The 20,195-nt window shown below is 44.0% G+C and overlaps 1 protein-coding gene across 20 annotated transcripts in view; it reads right to left on the bottom strand.

The window, feature by feature from the left end:
- GPHN (gephyrin) overlaps positions 1 to 20,195 on the bottom strand; it is an 868,578-nt gene that overhangs the window by 435,979 nt on the left and 412,404 nt on the right. For all 20 annotated transcript variants that reach the window (XM_082242578.1, XM_082242574.1, XM_082242561.1 and 17 more), the window contains exon 6: positions 14,886 to 14,952. In XM_082242578.1, coding sequence (XP_082098704.1) covers positions 14,886 to 14,952 — 67 coding nt within the window. The remainder of the gene's footprint in view (positions 1 to 14,885; positions 14,953 to 20,195) is intronic.

The following is a 20,195-nucleotide window of genomic DNA, read 5'->3' as shown; positions in this document are numbered from 1 at the left end:
AGGGCAGCCATCGCCACTGGCCGAATCGCTCCCAGGCACCGTTATCGTACGGTAGAGCCCAGTAGAGTAGTCGGCGGGAGGGGGGTGTGACCCCCTTCTGCCACCCTCATAAGTGATCAGGTTGCTAATTAGCCACTCAGATCACTTCTGCCTGAAAGAGAATTGCCAGCTGCAAAGAATGATACCTGTAGGTGCAGGCCTCACCCAGGTATACCACTGAAGCCCAAGGACATACAGGAACGTCCATTTGAGGGAAGAGCTTAAGATGCACGTCCAAGAGTCTTTTAAAAATATCAATATTCCCCGCTGACACCACCAAATGTGGAAGAGAGTTCCACATCCTTATCTTCCTGACAGTGAAAAACATCCTACACAGCTTGAGGTTAAACCGCTTCTCCTCCAATCTCATTGTGTGGCCCCCGTGTCTTCTTACACTCCCTGCACTGGGATCACCATTGAGGTATTTGTAAATCACTATCATGTCCCCTCTCAAGCATTTCTTCTTCAGCGAGAATACATTTAGTGCTTGTAGTCATTCCTCGTAATGCAGGTCCTCCAGTCCCCTAAAAATGTTGTTGCCCTTCTCTCGACTCTCTCCAGCACATCCCTTAGAAGGAATGATGACAAGAACTGGATGGAATATTCCAGATGTGGCGTAACCAGAGTTTTATAAAGTGGCATGATTATAGTTTTATCTCTGGAGTATATCCCCTTTTTCATGCGTGCTAATATTCTGTCGGCTTTGGTAGCTGTAGCTTGATATTGCATGCTTTTGTTCAGTCTGCCTTCTACTAGGACCCCCAGATCTTTCTCAATCCTTGATTCCCCCAGAGGTTCTACCGCTAGTGAGTAGTTTGCATTTGTGTTTTTAACCCCCAAGTGCATTACTTTACATTTCTCCATATTAAACCTCATTTGCCATGTAGCTGCCCATCCCATTATTTTGTTCACGTCTTTCTGTAAAGTTTCTATATCCTGATGTCAACTTATTTCCCTGCATATTTTTGTTTCGCCCGCAAACACTGAGATTGAGCTATGTATCCCATCCTCTATATCATTTATGATTAAATTAAAAAGAATTGATCCCAAGACGGAGCCTACTTATTACATGTTATTTATCACCACTATTTGGACACGCCCCTGTAACCAGTTTTCTATCCAAGAACAAACCCTATGGTGAATGCCTACAGACCTGTTTGTAGATTAAGAAATTATGGTAAAGTGTATTAAATGCTTTTCCAAAATCCAAATACACATCATCCATAGGCCTCGCCCTATTTTGATGACAGCTCACTTCCTCGTAGAATGTTAACAGATTGGCCTGGCAGGAAAGAACCTTCGTAAACCCATGATGATTACTACTAATGATACTGTTTTATTCTGCAAATTCTTGGATATAGTCCCTTATCATATCTGCTTGCTCCCTCGCCGGACACGCAGGATCTTTCATGCTCCAACATCCATCTGGGATATTTGAACCGCTCTGGCTATAGAACTGCTGTGAATAGGTTCCAGCTGCTCCCATCTAGCCTCTGACCGAGACTAGCTAGCGGACAGTTGCTGACCACCTGGATCCAGGAGTTCATCCAAGACCCCTAGACTCTCTAGGATAACCAGAAGGCACCCCTAGTGGACAACGTTGGCATGCTCACCCTTTGCTTTTAACTCTGAGGCAGGCTATCCATACCTCCCATTACAGTGAACTATACCACCCTCCAAGGGCACCCCTGAGGAAGGAGTTAATTCATACTCCGAAACGCGTCGGGTCAAACCCGGGGGTTCAGTGGTCCAAGTTGCACTGGTTCATGTGGAGTATTTTACAGCTCGCCTATTGTTTTTATTCTTTTGTATAAGATAATAAAGTTTCTTACATTTTACTTACTTTATTTGTCGTCTAAATTTGGTGCCTTAAAAGTCCCACCCAAGGGGAACCTTTTTTGGTTGTGATCATCCATAGGCCTCGCCCTATTTTGATGACAGCTCACTTCCTCGTAGAATGTTAACAGATTGGCCTGGCAGGAAAGAACCTTCGTAAACCCATGATGATTACTACTAATGATACTGTTTTATTCTGCAAATTCTTGGATATAGTCCCTTATCATAAAAATCAAAAAACGTGCTGCGCCAGAAGTGCACAAAAATAATTAGTGATTACATGAATCAACAAGTAGGGGTCCAAACGGAGCCCACGCTCCAGGCGTAACGCGTATAGGGAGGCGGAGCCTGCGTGCCTGACGCCGATCGCTCGGGTGCTACTCTCCAACACTGAATGCCATAATAGCAGGCACGGCTGAGTGCCCAACAAATGTGAGTTACCCCTTTATGCTCAATAAAAGCTCATTATTTACATTCAGAGAGCACTAGATCTTTGCTTTATCTTTATTTTATGTCCTGGCGACCCCCGGAGGTGAAGGCTGGAGAGGTTACCTGTGATAGTCTGTTTATCCCCTGATATGCTCATGCTGGCCCGTTTGGGTCTGGTATCAAGGTGAGAGGCCAATCTTACTGGTGGAGGGAGTTCACACACTGGTGGTTCCTGCTTGATTCACAAGGGATTGAGGCTGTCCTGTCATCACCTGGATATACTAATCATTACTTTGGAGCACTTTATATGAACATTTATGTTTCATCAGAGCACATATGATGGACACCATATTTTGTTGATAACACTTGTTGATTCATGTAATCACTAATTATTTTTGTGCACTTCTGGCGCAGCACGTTTTTTGATTTTTATGTTTTTGTTGTGAGGTGTGGACACAATTTGTGTATGCAGCCGGATTTATATATTGATTTATTCTAGCACATTTTATACACATTTGAATTTCACTTAGTCTTGCGCTGATAGTTTTTTCACTATATTCACATAGTCCCCTATCATCCCCTCCAATAATTTACCTACAATTGAAGTTAGACTGACTGGCCTGCAGTTTCCAGGAATATCTCTGCTCTTTTTTGAATATTGGTACCACATTGTTTTTTCTCCAATCAGTTGGTACAATTCCTGTCAGCATGCTGTCCACAAAGATTAGGAATATTGGCCTAGCTATAACCTAAGTTCTTTGAGGACTCTCAGGTGTAAGCCATCTGGTCCTGGTGATTTATTTGTGCTAAGCTTTTCTAGTCTTTTCTTGACTTCAGCCTCTGTTAGTCACAAGGGTATGTCTTGTGACGTGTTACTAACAATACAGTCGTGGTCATTATACCCCTCCTTTTCCCTGTGTAAAAACAGAGGAGAAGAAAGCATTTAGTACAGTTACCTTCTCTGTGTCACCCGTAACCATCCTCCCTTCATCGTACTATGTGGGCAATGTGCTCTGATCGCAATTTTTTACTGTTAATATATATTAAAAAAATTATACTCTGAGTGCTGTCTCCCGTAGTCTTTTTTAGCCGCTCTCATTTTTCATTCTTACACTTCTTATTGCATTCCTTGTAGTGTTGGAATGCAGACAATAACCCCTCCACTTTATAGTTTTTCTTTCATTTTTTTCTCTTTATTAAGATTATTTACATTATGGTTTAGCCACCCAGTTTTAACTTTCGCTCTTCTATATTTATTGCCCACTGGAATGCACTGTGTGATACCTTTGTTTAATGTGTTCCTAAAGCATTCCCTATTTTCTTCTGTGTTCAATGTTTCTAAGATTTGGTCCCAACTGATATCTTGTAGCATTGAACACAGTTCAGAAAATTTTGCTCATTTGAAATTTACTGTTCTTGTGCTACCCTTCTGCCTCCTTTTCCTATAAATTATGCTCAATGTGATCGCTAGATCCCAAGTTGTCCCATATTTACACATTTGAGATCAGACTTGGATCATTTGTAATTAATAGATCTAGGAATGCATTCTTTCTAGACAGGGAATCCCCCAACTGGGACATTAAATGTGTCCTGTAAAACATTTAAGAAAAAACGGTCCTTTAATGAGTGAGCTGTCCCCTCTAACCAGTCAATATCGGAACTTTTGAAGTCCCCTATTATGATGGCATTTCCCTGCCTCATTGTCATTTCTAACTGTGATAAGAGGTCCAGCTCCTCCTCCTCCTTTAGGTTGGGGGGCCTGTAACATACCCTCACTATTAATTTCCCACTTCTCTTTAAAGTTCTACCCACACAGATTCCGCCTCCCCTCTTGTCCAATTTGCAATGTCACTCCTCTCTGCCACTCTTAAACCCTCCCCTGATGGCACTGATAGGTGGTCCTGAACGGCACTAATAGACGACACTCATGGGCACGGATTGGCATTAATAGGTGGCACTGATGAGTGGCACTGATGGGCAATGATCGGGGACACATGATGGGCACTGATAGGTGGCACTGGTGGGCGCTGATAGGTGACACTGGTAGGTGGCACTAGTGGACACTGGTAGGTGGCACTAATGGGCACTGGTAGGTGGTACTGGGGGGACAAATAATCCCTCTCCTCTTCGGGACCAATGTCCCTCTGACAGCAGCCGGCAATCGTTTTTTTTTCTCCTCACAAAAGAAAAAACAGCTGATCGTCGGCTGCTGTTTACTTTACATGATCAGCTGTCATTAGCTGACAGCTGATCATGTGGAAAGGGGGTGGGATTGCCCCTGATCTCCGATCTGTGATCAGACGAGTCTCATTCGGCTATAGCGTGGACGTTGAGTAGTTAATAAAAATGCATGCATTATCTGCTAAAAAAATAGTTGCTGTATTGTAAGCCACGTGATAAGATTTTTTTCAGCTCTCATTGCCCACACTGCTGAAAACAACATATATAAGCACAAATAATAATCAATAATTTAGTTGAGTGGAATTTCTGCACAGGGGCCCCTAGTTGCCTTTTTGTAAATATATAGTATCTCACAAAAGTGAGTACATCCCTCACATTTTTGTAAATATTTTATTCTATCTTTTTATGTGACAACACTGAAGTAATTACACTTAGCTACAATGTAGAGTAGTGAGTGTAAAGCTTGTATAATTCCCCAAAATAACTTAACATACAGCCATTAATGTCTAAACCACTGGCAACAAAAGTGAGTACCGCCCCTAAGTGAAAATGTCCACATTGGGCCCAACTAGCCATATCCCCCCCCCCCCCAGTGTCATGTGACTCGTTCGTGTTACAAGGTCTCAGGTGTTAATAGGGAGCAGGTGTGTAAAATTTGGTTATCGCTTCTCACTCTCTCATACTGGTCACTGGAAGTTCAACATGGCACCTCATGGTAAAAAACTTTCTGAGAATCTGAAGAAAAGAATTCCTGGTCTACATAAAGATAGCCCAGGCTATAATAAGATTGCCAAAACCCTGAAACTGAGCTGCAGCACAGTGGCGAAGACCAAACAGTGGTTTAACAGGACAGGTTCCATGCAGAACAGGCCTTGCCATGGTCGACCAAAGAAGTTGAGTGCACGTGCTCCGCATCATATCCAGAGGTTGTCTTTTGAAAATAGACGTATGAGTGCTGCCAGCATTGCTGCAAAGGTTGAAGGGGTGGGGGGGTTCAGCCTGTCAGTGGTCAGACCATACGCCGCACACTGCATCAAATTTGTTTGCATGACTGTGGTCCCAGAAGAAAGCCTCTTCTAAAGATGATGCACAAGAAAGCCCGCAAACAGTTTGCTGAAGAAAAGCAGACTAAATAGTTTGCTGAAGAAAAGCAGACTAAGGACATGGATTACTGGAACCATGTCCTGTGGTCTGATGAGACCAAGATAAACGTATTTGTTTCAGATGGTGTCAAGCGTGTGTGGCGGCAACCAGGTGGAGAGTACAAAGGTAAGTGTATCTTGCCTACAGTTAAGCACGGTTGTGGGAGTGTCATGGTCTGGGGCTGCATAAGGGGGAGCTACAGTTCATTGAGGGAACAATGAATTCCAACATGTACTGTGACATACTGAAGCAGAGCATGATCCCCTCCCTTCAGAGACTGGGCCGCAGGGCAGTATTCCAACATGATAACTACCCCAAACATATCTCCAAGCAAACCACTGCTTTGCTAAAGAGGGTAAAGGTGATGGACTGGCCAAGCATGTCTCCAGACCAAAACCCTATTGAGCATCTGTGGGGCATCCTCAAACAGAAGGTGAAGGAGCCCAAGGTCTCTAACATTCACCAGCTTCATGATGTCATGATGGAGGAGTGGAAGAGCACTCCAGTGGCAACCTGTGAAGCTCTGGTGAACTCCATGCCCAAGAGGGTTAAGGTAGTGCTGGAAAATAATGGTGGCCACACAAAATATTGACACTTTGGGTCCAATTTAGATATTTTCACTTAGGGGTGTACTCACTTTTGTTGCCAGCGGTTTAGACATTAATGGCTGTGTGTTGAGTTATTTTGAGAGGACAGCAAATTTACACTGTTATACAAGCTGTACACTCACTACTTTACATTGTAGCAAAGTGTCATCTCTTCAGTGTTGTCACATGAAAAGATGTAATAAAATATTTACAAAAATGTGAGGGGTGTACTCACTTTTGTGAGATACTGTATATACATTTATACAGTAGGGCAAGCAGTGCAGCATCACATAAATTAAGGCTGGCAATACTTGATCCATTTTTTTTTGTGCAATTTCCCTTTAGATTTACCAAAACCATATAATATGATGTCAAACCTAAGCAGTTTAAATGTGTATGCATCCAGGCAGGCCGTTGCACTACATAGCTGATGGTAAATCTAAAGAAAATTGAATTTATGGCCAGCCTTACACTCATCGGTTTATAACATTAACCATATGCCGACCAGCCGTTGTACATATATTGTGGCAGGTCTCCGCGAAATGATGTACCCATACGTCGGCTCGCAGGAGTGCTCGTGGGGACGCGCGCGCGCGCTCATTCGCCAAGAGGGGAAGCTGATCTGCGGGGCCGGCAGCTGCAATTGCTGCTGGGCACCTGCGATCGCACCCCGTGGGGACAGCACGGCGGTCTGCCGTTGTAAACACGGCAGACCGCTGTTCTGTCAGCAATTAACACAGAGCTCCTGTGTTCCTCCTATCTAGGAACACAAGTCCCTGTGTTCATTCCATAAGTCTATCCCCACACAGTTAGAAAGCACCCCCTAGGGACACATTTAACCCTTTGATCGCCCCTGTTAACCCCTTCCCTGCCAGTGTCATTAGTACTGTAACAGTGCACATTTCTAGCACTGATTACTGTAGTAATGTCACTGGTCCCCCCCAAAAGTGTCAAAAATGTCAGGTGTCCAATCTGTCCGCCGCAATATCACAGTCCCGCTAAAAATCGCTGATCGTTGCCATTACTAGTAAAAATAAAAAATGACACAAATCTTTCCCCAAGTTTGTAGAGGCGATAAACTTTTTCGCAAACCAATCAATATACTCTTATTGGGATTTTTTTTACCAAAAATATGTAGGAGAATACAAATTGGCCTAAAATGATGAAAAAATTCAATTTTCTTTTTTTTTTTTTTTTTTTTTTTTTTTTTATTGGGAATGTTACATAGCAGAAAGTGAAAAATATTGTTTTATTTTCAGAATTGTCGTTCTTTTTTTGTTTATAGCGCAAAAAATAAAAATCACACAGGTGATCAAATACCACCAAAAGAAAGCTCTATTTGTTGGAAAAAAAGTACAACAATTTATTTTGAGTACAGCATCGCATGACCACGCAATCGTCAGTTAAAGTAATATAGTGCCGAATCGCAAAAAATGGCCTGGTCATTAAGGGGGAAACCTTCGGGTCCAGAAGTGGTTAAGACCACTGACAGGTAAAGTGAATAACATTGGTTATCTCATGAAAATGGCACCTGAAAGTGTGTGGGATTCATTAGGCAGCAAGATGTTGGCTCTGAAGTTTGTGTGTTAAAAGCAAAAAAAATTGAAAAAAAATTGAAAAAAAATGGGCAAGTGTAAGGATTTGAGGGACTTTGACAACAGCCAAATTGTAATGCCTAAATGACTGGGTCAGAGCAACTCCAAAACTGCAGCTCTTCCTGGCCGGCAGTGTTAGGGACTTACAAAAGTGATCCAAGGAAGGAAACAAGACGGCAACAAGGTCATGGACGGCCTTAGCTCATTAATGCACATGGCTAGAGAAGGCTGGCCCGTATAGTCCGATTCAATAAAAGAGTTACTGTATCTCAAATTGCTGAAAAAGTTAATGCTAGTTCTGACAGAAAAGTATCAGAACACACAGTGCATCTCAATTTGTTGTCTATGGAGCCGCGTAGATACAGACTGGTCAGGGTGCCCATGCTGTTCTGTGCCCCCAGCCTAAAGCACCTACAATGGCAACATCAGCTTCAAGGCTGGACCATGAAACAATGGAAGATGTGTTCAAGGTGTTGAATTGGCCTCCAAATTCTCCAGATCTCAGTCAAATCAAGCATCTGTGGAATGTGCTGGGATGTCTCTTCTAGAATAAAATAGCCCTTACTGTTTGCTTGCAGTCTTCTTCAGAATGTGCACTGAGCTGTGCAAGCAAAGCTTAGTTTAACTTCTTGCACAGAGCCTTTTGTCGGGATGACAGGACTCCTGTGCATGCGCAGGAGTAATGTCATCCTGTGCTGACCGATAAAGACGGTTGCAGCCCAACTTCATACTCATGAAGCGAAGTAGAACATGCCGGTGAGGGACATCTGACTGTTGAAGGAGAGTTAAGTATCACAGACATTAGTTTTGCTTTAAGAAAAGCAACAAACAAAACAATTTTGCTTTGTGCTCAAAGATTGCATTAGATAATTACACTTTTATAAGGCATCTGCTGTATTAAGAAACCACCTCCAGGCAAGTTCACTGAACATGAACCATAAAACAATTCTAAAACCAGTACTCATTTGAAAACTTAATAAAATGTATAATTTGGAAAACAAAATTATATACATCCATATAAATAGTAGTTGCTCTACATAAGCAACATTCTGAAATAATAAAATGATTCTAAGATGCACCTCAACCTGGCAGTGGTGCATGAGGGGAGAGAAGGCTGTATTGTAAATTAAATCTGTCCCAAAGAGTAAGAAAATGGGATGACTTACTGTAAAATCCATTTCTATGATGTTCATTTACGGACACAGCTCCTGATCTTCTTAACCATTGAGGTATACTGCCCCCTACAGAAGGAGGACACTAGGCAGAAAAAAAGTCTGGCTACGCCTATGGGCAGTCCCAGGGGATATACACTCTCTCTCTGCTATAGGTACTCAGTTTTGTTACAAGCAGTGCCAGAAGAAATACCACTACACAGAGGGGTGGGTGCTGTGTCTGTCAATGAACATCAGAGAAATGGCTTTTACAGTAAGTCAAAAATCCCATTTTCTCTTTCATTCATCGACAGACACAGCTCCTGATCTTCTTACCACTGGCACGTCCCAAAGCAGTGTTAAACATGAGGGGTGGGAACAGCGAAATATAAATTCATAAGGCTAACTATAGCCAACAAGGTAAACAGGAGCCCAGGAGGCACTGAGCACCCGAGTATAATGCGCCATTACAGGGAAAGGAGAAACCTGACCCTGGATGGAATAGACCTAAATCACCGTCTGTCTGATCCATCTGGAAACGGTCGCAGAGGAAACGGACAACCCTTTCGGAGGCCCATCCGTGAGCACAAATAGTGAGACAAACTTCCTAAAAGACTCCGTAGCTGCCAGGTACACACTAATTGCCTGGTCCAAATCCAAGGCATGCAAAGCAATTTCCTTTGGATGTGTTGGCCTGGGACACAGGGAAGGCAACACAATGTCTTCATTCAAACGAAAATCAGAGACAACCTGAGGAAGGAATGACAGACAGGGGCGAAGAACCACCTAATCACTGTGAATCACCATTAAGGCAAACGACAGGCTAACGCCGCCAGTTCCAACACCCTGCCCGCAGGGATAAAGCCACCGAAAAGGCCAACTTCTGGGACAAGCTTAAGCAGGGGAATATCCTAAAGATTCTCAAAAAGAGGCTTATGGAGGACTGAGAGCACCAAATCGATGTCCCAAGGCGGCAACGGAGACCGCACTGGAGGTGTCAAATGCCTAACTCCCTGAAGAAAAGTACGCACCAAGGAGTATGTGGCCAAGGGCCCTTGAAATAAGACCGCTAAGGCCGAAACCTGACCTTGGATAGTACTCAAGGCCAGTTTCTGCTCAACCACCCATTGTGCATAGAAGTCTTGGCAGAAGCTTGAGAGGAGGGAAGGTGTAAATCAGACAATACTAACCCCAAGGGGCCACCACCGCATCTGGAGCCTCCGCCAGAGGAACCCATGACCGAGCCACAAACCTCTGCACCTATTGAGCTGAGAAGCCAACAGATCCACCTCGGGAATGCCCAACCGGAGACATAACTGATGAAACACCTCTGGATGAAGGGACCACTCCCCTTGGTCCAACGCCTGACGACTGATGTAATTCACCTGCCAGTTTTCCACCATGGGAATGTATATGGTGGAGAGAGCTGGAATGGACCGTTCTGCCCACCTTAGAAAGCCGGCTACATCCAGAGCCACCAGGACACTTCTTGTGCCCCCCTGGTGACTGACACAAGCCACAACCGTGGTATTGTCCAATTAAACAAGCACTGGACATCTGTCCAATGTTCCAGGCACAGTCAACTCCAGTCTGATTGCTCGGAGTTCCAAGACATTTGATCAGTAGTCTGAACTCTTCCAGTGTCCAGATCCCCTGAGCAGAATATTTGCCAAGGACGCCACCCCAACCGGACAGGCCAGCGTCTGTGGTGACCACTGTTCAAAACAAGGGGAGGAAGGATTTGCCCAGCCGAAGCGCCGAAGAATGAAGCCACAATATCAGAGACTCTTTCATTCCCTGGCTCAGCTGGGTTTGATTGTCCAGAGACTGTGGGTTCTTGTCACATTTGGCCAGAATCTCCCTGGCAGGGACCTCATATGGAACTATGCAAATAGAAGCGCCTCAAAAGGTAGACACCATCAGGTCCAGCACCCACATGTTCGGAGGTATGACCATCTGCTGGACAGCAGGAGACAAGTTGCAGCCTGTAGTTTCTGGAATTTGTCCAGAGGAAGGAGCACTCTGGCTAAGGCCAAGTCCAGAGTCAGACCCAGATAGTCCAGCTTGTGGACGGAACCAGAGCAGACTTCTGAAAATTCAGAATTCAGCCAAACTCCCTCAAGCTCGTATGGTGATTTCCAGGTTTTCCACCAGAGCAGTAGGAGACTTCGCTCGCAGAAGGAGGACGTCCAAGTAGCCCAGTACCGCAATCCCCCATTTGCATAAAAATGCTGGCACCGGGGCCAACACTTTGTGAAGACCCGAGGAGCGGAGGCGAGACTAAAAGGTAACGCCACAAAATCATAATGCTCCTCTCCCACGGTAAAGCGGAGGAAGCGCTGGAGACCGACACATATTGGAATGTGAAGGTAAGCACCCTTGATGTCGATGGAGGCAAGAAAATCCCCCTGATGCAGGGAAGCCACCACCATGTGAACGGACTCCATTCTAAACTTCTGCATCTGCACAAAGCAGTTCAGTGTCTTGAGGTCCAAAATTGGATGCACCTTGCCTTCCTTCCTTGGGGCTATAAACAGGTTTGAGTAAAACGCCTGAAAACATTCCAAAGTCGGAACCTGGGACCATCACCCCTAAAGTAAAAGGTCTTGTATCGCCCCAAAAAGAGCCTGTATGAGGACTGGGGACAGTCATACATCGGAAGGAAGAACCTTACCGGAGTGTAAGAACAAAACTCAATCTTGTAGCCAGACAGAATGACCTTGTGGACCCACCTGTTCTTCTACCAGGGGAGTTAATGGGTCCCGGAACCAGTGAAGATGTCCTCCCACCCCAGATATGGGTGAGGGCGTACCTTCCTGCTGAAGGGGCCATGTCTGCGGGTCTGGAGAAGCCCGCACCTGACTTGCCAGACCAAGTTCGCTTGGATCCTCCAGAGGAGGCCCCAAAGGGCTCTGACCCCTTGTCAGTTGACCCAGAGGGACGAAACAACTTCTTATGAGCTGAGAAGGAGGGCCCACGTCTACGACAAGGGTCCTTGCCCTTAGTATCCTGCGGAAGAAAGGTATTCTTCCCCCCCCTGTGAAACCTTAAATGATGTCATCCAGAGTAGCAGCAAACAGGCGATTTCCTTGATAGGAAAGATCAGTTAAGACCTTTTTAGAAGTCTGGTTCGCAGACCAGCTTTTGAGCCAAAAGACACGCCGAAGGACCACTGCCGAAACAGAGAGCCGAGCACCTAGGGGAGCCGCATTCAAAGAGGCATCACTGATAAAACTGCAGCCCCTGGACCAGCTGGTCTGCCAGCTCAGCAAAGGCAGGGGGGAGCTACTGCCCCTCCAGGTCACAGCGTAAAAGCTTAGCCCACTCAGTCAGAGTCTGCGACACCGGGGCAATGGTAAAAATCGGCCTCAGTGCAGAATCAGCCAGGGTGTACAAATTGCGGGCCACAGCCTCCGCCTTCCTGTCAGCCGAGGCCTTAAAGGCCAGGGGCCTCTTCAACCGGAATCATGGTTGCCTGGAAACTGGAGGGGACTCCTCATAGGGATATCATCTAGCAACTGATTTAGGGAACCCAAGGGGATGCGTTGGTTGTCCCCACTCTTCAGTGACAATTCTGTCAAAATAGGAGGAGAAAGGGAACTCCTTTGCCACTCTGGATGGCCTGCGAGTGCCAAAGGGAACCTGCGCCTCAGTCGCAGCCGCATCCTTCAAATTTAAGTCTATAGCACAGATAACAATCAGTTTGTCCACCAGCGCCTTTTCGTGTGCGGTTGCAGAAGTGGAGGAATCATCCTCACTATTTGAGGATTTAGGGCACATGGTCGCAGACCCAGCAGGGTGACCCACATCTGCGGCGGCCGAATCAGATTCAGGATCTGAGGAGACAGATGAGGCAGGGGAAAGTGGAGGGCACTTTATGCCAGCCCATCGCCCAAAAGCCACCTCCACCCGGGACACAAGGGACTCCAGGACTGCCGTCAGTGCATTGATGGCTGGATGAGACCCAGAGGGCCCCGCAGCCCCAGAGAGGGAATCAGGTGGGGAGATGTGCTCCAAATACTCCAGAAGTCCCCAGGGAGACCACACAAAAAAGTATAAAACACTGCTAAGGGACAACCCCCACTGCTCTGGCAGCACCACCCAGTTGCCAGTCACAGAGCATCAATCAATCCTCAGCAGAGAGGGAGAGGACTCCACCAGACTCACCGCCTCGCAGAAACCAGGCACTGCAGCCACCAGGAGAATCTACACTCCACGAGCAGCGATCAGGAAATTAAAGGATCCAGGAGTCAGCACCAGGGGATGAGGAGCGGCTCCCACCCCCAAAATCGCCACCCAGAGGGCTGCACTGTCATGGCCGCCGCTATTTTCAATGGAAAACCACCGCAAAATGGCAACCGGAGTACACAAACATGTGCATTGAGCACACAGGCTACAAGAAAATGGCTGCCCTGCGTGACAACAGAAGGGATCCCCAGGCCTCAAGGACAGGCCCAGGCAGGATAGTGGACCCTGGCAGGTACACCCCCCCCCCCCCCACACACAGCCGGTAGTCCGGTCGCGCACCCCTCTGCCCCCATCACCAGCATAGCGCCCTGCCCCCACCCCGGGAGGTAGACCAGACCATCCACATAGCCCCAACATAAGTGGAGGGGGGTGGGATGGGGGGACAGATAAAGGGGCAGTGCCTGACGGGAAGGAGTGGAACCCAGGGGTCATAGTAATATTTCTTGAGGCTAAAGGCCACCCAGGAGTTTAGGGCTTTTCAGGGTATATCTAGGCAGGTGAGGTTTCGCTGCACCCTAAATGGATCGTGACACACGGCGTTGCAAGATCCATGATAGGTAGGTTTTAATCAAGGTAATAATTATAAGGCATTATAAACAGTGTCTGAAACATACAATGTTTTACTTCATCTTCAGAAGCCATACTGCTTTGTTGTTTAGGACAAATTGGGGTTTATTTACTCAATGCAAATACACTGGACTAGGAAGTGCAGTCGTTGAAGATCTGAGGGGGACAAAAATAACAAACAGCACTTTAGCTTGCACATGATTGGATGATAGAAATCAGCAGAGCGTCTCCTCATTTCAGATCTTCTCCTCAGATCTATAGCGACTGCACTTCCAAGTGCACTTATAGTAAATCAACTTTAGTAAATCAACCCCATTCAAAGTACATTTTAGCTTCTCGGACCTCTGGTGCAGCAATTAAGTTTTGATGTTATTTCACAGACCGTATCAATAAGCATACAAATCGTCACAGAATAATGATTTCATAATAAAGAGAGCAAGACCTTTCAATAACATACAAAGATATATAAAGATCCCAAAATAAAAGTGACAGGAATGTAGTCTTTAACCACAGAATTACATTTGTATATATTAGTAAACAGTGATACAAAACCTGTTTTACATTTAAACAAATATATAGCATAGCTTTTTCAGGCACCACTCTTCAGTCTCCGTTCACATCTAGGCAATCCGGAACAAGGGCGGAATCGACAGGATTCTGCCTGCGATCCCAAATCAATGCAAATCGAGGGACGTGCTTGCGATCCCTGTTATTTTTAATGGCACCCCGACTGCGGATTCAATTTTGCCCACGACGGTTGCCCGATGAATTATGGTAAAATCACGCCAACAGAATCGCAGGGACGCACGTTATTTTGAGCGAAAGGCGTCCCCTGTGATTCTGTTTGCACAATTTTACTGCAATTCATCCAGCGACAATAGGGGCAAAATTATGACGTGATTGGGGTGCCATTGGAAGTAATAAGGATCGCAAGCGCGTCCCACGATTTGTCTTGATTCGGAATCGCGGGCAGAATCGCGGGTAAAATCGCCATGATTCTGCTCCTGATCCGGGATGCTTAGATGTGATTAGAGCCTCTGAGTTATTTATACTGTACACATCAAACAGTAAGTAGACATTTACTGACCAATACTGAAAAGCATAATTACCTGTGATCCTTTCTTGCTACCTGGTAAGTTGATAATGAGAGTTTTGCCTCTGATCCCACAAACCGGTCTACAAAAATAGAAAAATATTATGCATATATATTATTACAGCATTTTTGTTTAAAATGTTTGCATTTAACATTAACATGGTTGTGTTTGACAATATGGATACCTTTATTACATTACAAAGCACTAATCGAAGCTACAAATAATACCCATTATTATTACTATTATGCAGTTTTACCATTTCCAATTTCCTTTTGATGCATATTGCACTAAGGAAAGAGAGAACAAACAGCAAGAGCTATTAAAGCTTAGGGCTTTCTCCTGTGCTAATTATATACCAAGGCTTAAGGCCACACGATCAGCACAACAAGAACACACAGTGTTTTCTCTAGGAAAGGTATTTCATCCTTTTTAAGGCTTTTACCTATACATCTTAGCAAGATTGTTAGCATAGTCCAAACAGTTATAGTAACAAATGTGCTGCTTTACATTGCATGAATCTAGCCAAAATAAAAAAGGCTGTTTAACAAGCTTAAAAATCTTGGCATGTTCATAGCAATGTAGTGAACATATTCTGTACCAGCAGTTGCAGTGGGAAAATAATTATTTAATCCCCTGCAGATTTTGTAAGTTTGCCCACCTACAAAGAAATGAAGGGTCTATAATTTTTACCATCGGTGTAAATGATAGAGACAGAATATCAATCAAAAATTCGGGAAAAAAAAACACATAAAACAGATGCTATAAATTAAATTGCAGTTCAGTGAGTAAAAAAAAAGTATTTGATCCCCAAGCAAAACATGACTTAGTACTTGGATGAGAAATCCTTGTCGGCAAGCACACGGTAAGACGTTTGCTGTAGTTGGTTACCAGGTTTGCACAAATCTCAGGAGGGATTTTGGTCCACTCTTCTTTACAGATCTTCTCTAAATCCTTAAGGTTTTTTGGCTGTCTCTTGGCAACTCGAAGTTTCAGCTCCCTCCATATATTTTCTATAGGATTAAGGTCTGGAGAGTGACTATGCCACTCTATAAGCTTAATGTGCTTCTTCTTGTGTCACTCCTTTGTTACCTTGGCGGTATGTTTTGGGTAATTTTAATGCTGGAAGACCCATCCACAACGCATCTTCAGTGTTTTCGCTGAGGGAAGAAGATTCTCATGCAAGAGTTTACAATACATGGCCCCACCCATTGCCCCCTCAATGCAGCAAAATCGACTTGTACCTTTAGTAAAGAAACAGCCCCAAAGCATGATGTTTCCACCTCTGTGCTCGACTGTAGGGATGGTGTTCTTAGTATCATAGTCAGCATTTTTCTTCCTCCAAACAAAGCGAGTACAGTTATTGCCAAAGAGCTCAAATTTGGTCTCATCTGACCACAGCACTTTCTCCCAATCCTTCTCTGAATAATTTAGTTGTTCATTGGCATGACTGCACATGTGCTTTCTTGAGGAGGGGGACTCGCCATGTTTGGAGGGAAAAAAATGCTGACTATGACGCTATGAACATTATGCTTTGGGAATGTTTCTCTGGTAAAGGTACAGACTGACTATTCTGCATTAAGGGGCCATTAGATGGAGCCATGTATTCTAAAATCCTGGATGAGTTACCTTCTTTCCTCAGCCAGAACACAGAGGATGGGTCACGGATTGGTCTTTCAGCATGACAATGACCAAAAACATACCACCAAGACAACAAAGGAGTGGCTCAAGAAGAAGCACATTAAGGTCATATAGTGGCCTAGCCTGTCTCCAAACCTTAAACCTATAGAAAAATTATGGAGGGATCTGAAACATCAAGTTGCCAAGTGACAGCCAAGAAACCTTAAGGATTTAGAGAAGATCTGTAAAGAAGAGTGGACCAAAATCCCTCCTGAAATGTGAGAAAACCTGGGAACCAACTACAAGAAGCGTCTTACCGCTGTGCTTTGCTAACAAGGGTTTCCCCACCAAGTACTAAGTCATGTTTTGCTTGGGGATCAAATACTTATTTTACCCACTGAACTGCAATTTAATCTAAATCATTTTTTTTCTGGATTTTTGGTTGATAGTCTGTCATTTAAAATACACCTATGATAAACATTATAGACCCTTCATTTCTTTGTAAGTGGGCAAACTTACACAATCTGTACTGAATCAAATAGTTATTTTCCTCACTGTATGCTGTTTAAACTATTTTGAACATAACATACATTTTCACATATCTAATATTATGATGGTAAATTCAATACACATCTAGTGATAAACTGCACATCTATTAGGTGTTCATAGGACTAAATTTAAAAATTTAAATTAAATTTTTAAATTTAAGGCCCCTTTTACACAGGCGGACTGTTCAGATCCGCCTGTTCGTTTTTTTGGCGGATCTGAACGGTCCCCCCTATGCATTCCTATGGGGCATCGGATGTCAGCGGAGACATGTCCGCTGACATACGACCCGATCCGATCCGTCAAATCTGGACGCATGGAAACCCTATTTTCCATCCGTCCAGCGGATGGGATCGGATGGGATCGACGGTCCCTTCCCATCCGATTTCCCCCGTAGAGATGCATGGGGAACTGACAGCTGTGTCTCCGCACACAGCGCGGAGACACAACTGTCATCCTCCTGCGCAGCGGGGGATCGGCAGATCGATCCCCCGCTGAGAAAAGCGGAGTCCGTTTGATGGACTACAAGTGTGAAAGAGCCCTAACTGATTCGTCAGCATTACATATGTAGCCAAAAGTCTGGTGGATATTGAAGTATGCCTAAAACAAAAGGCAAAATGGCTGGACGTTTTGGATACCTAACCTCAGAACAGCTTTGAGCACATAAGTAATTATTCGAAGTTAAAAAAAAATTTTATAGCAAAACTTAGCCAATTATATATTAGATATAACCTGCTGCACTTTTGAACCCTCAGTTAAACGCAGTGATTTATACAATAATCACACAGCAGTTGGCCATTAATTAATTTGATGATTTTTTTAAAAGGAGTTATCTGATGTGAGTTGCAGGTTGCGTCTACCTTTTCAATTAACAATAGAAGAGAAGTAAAACTGTTATTAACCCTGAGTATATCATATGATAAAAAAAAAACTGCAAAGAGGAGGTCACCTTCAATGAAGTTGTTGTATATGCATAACACAACCCTGGTTCCAATCTCATACACCTTCAATGTCAATGACCAATATAGAAGCTCACAAAAGGTGTAGCCAATCTTGATTTTCATTGCAAACGTTGATATACAAAAAAATAAGTTCCACAGCCAGAAATTGGAACTAAATTTAGTTTTGATATGTGGGCTTCGCTAAAGGGAACATCAGATTATGCACTCTTCATCATATGCCAAGGATACGTTTACCAGGTTTGTGACAGGTATAGAAATCCTGGAAAGACTGGAATAATCACAAGTTGTTAAAGTTTTATTATGTAAAAATAGGATAATATGTCAGAGTCTCCTGCACTACCACACACATTATGAACAAAATGAAAAAAACTGTAAATGCTGCAGCTATTGTCATGTGTTCCTGCACAAAAATGCAATGACACTAAATACAACTCTGTGCAATCAAACCTAACTAAACAACACACATAGCATATAAATCTATTTGTTTTCAAATAGTTTTTATTAGATCATAAAGATACAAATTGCAAAACATTATTTAGGTTCTTGTAGCATAAAATATTCCAACAGAACGTATTCGTGAAATATTTAGAAAATGCATCTCAACAAACACAAGGCCTGCTCAAATAACAATATTGTAATGCAATAGTTATACCTACACCTGCAAGGCGGGGAACATCTTTTGTTATAAAGCTAAGCCTTTTGTAGCTGCATAGTAATCTCAAGTTCCATCAGAACATCCACTTATGTAATGAGTCAAAAACTGGAAGGTCCGAAATAGGGAAAGAAAAAATAAATAAAAAGTTCAGTCAGTCTGACCAACTGACACCACGATATATTGTTGACCTTTGCTTGTTTACACCCAGATGTAGATTAGATCTAGTACTTCATTTGAAGTTGGGATCAAGTTTACGGGAATGTATTTATCCAGCAATTCCATGTATTTTCAAGGGTTGAAATTTTACCTGCAGAGTGCAAAAACTCTTTCATATTGATAACATTGTTTACACTTTAACCACTTGCCGACCGAGTACGGTAATAGTACTGCGGCAAAGTGGTTCGTTATCGTCTGACGACGTAGTATTAACGTCGTCAGACACTCCCCCTTCTGGGCGGCGCTTGCGCGCCGCCGGAGGCTCGCTCCTGCTGTTTTCATTCACAGCGGGAGTCGGGCCAGGGGAGGAGCAGCGGCGATTGCCGCTGCTCTGCCCCGATCGCCGGGGATCTAGTGTGGAGATCCGCCCGCTGTGTGTAAACACAGCGGGCGGATCTCCATAGTGACAGGGAGTGACAGATCGGACTGTTCAGCATAGCTGGACATCCGATCTGTCCATGACTCACTCAGTCACCTCCCCCCCTACACGTCAGTAAGCACCAGGCATACATTAACCCCTCCCTCTCCAATAAAATTAACCCCTTCCCTGCCAGTGTCATTTTTACAGTAACAGTGCATATATATAGCACTGATTACTGCAGTAATGTCACTGGTAACCCCAAAAGTGTCAAAAATGTCAGTCAAGGGTCCGATCTGTCCGCCGCAATGTCGCAGTCCCACAAAAAAAATCGCAGATTGCCGCCATTACGCGTTAAAAAAAAAACACCAAAAATGACAGAAATCTTTCCCTTTGTTAGTAAACGCAATAACTTTTGCGCAAACCAATCAAAATACGCTTATTGTGATTTTTTTTACCAAACATAGGTAGCAGAAAACAAATTGGCCAAAACTTTTTTAAAAAATTGGTTTTTACATCTTTTTTGGGGGGAATTTCATATAAAAAAATGTTAAAAATATTGTTATTTTTTCAAAATAAACGCTCTTTTTTTGTTTATAGCGCAAAAAGTAAAAATCGCACAGGTGATCAAATAATACCACCAAAAGAAAGCTCTGTTTGTGGGAAAAAAAGGACGTAAATTTCGTTTGGGTACGGCGTCCCACGACCGCGCAATTGTCAGTTGAAGTCGCACAGCGCCGAATCGCAAAAAGTGGCCTGGACGGAAGACAGCAAAATCCTCCGGTGGTAAAGTGGTTAAATTACTTCTGATAAGTTAGGGGCATTCTCCTGTTTCCAGTAGGCAGTGATTGTTTGCCTAGCTGCAATCAAAATGTAAGAGGTTACCACTCGAAATTGAGCAGGTATTTGGTCTACTATCAGAGCTAAAGAAGCTAGTAACTCTGGATATTAGGGAAAATACTCCATTCCAA

The sequence above is a fragment of the Pelophylax lessonae genome, assembly GCF_965119305.1.
Source record: "Pelophylax lessonae genome assembly, chromosome: 13".
Taxonomy (NCBI): Eukaryota; Metazoa; Chordata; class Amphibia; order Anura; family Ranidae; genus Pelophylax; species Pelophylax lessonae.
This window is presented reverse-complemented; position numbering and strand designations above follow the sequence as displayed.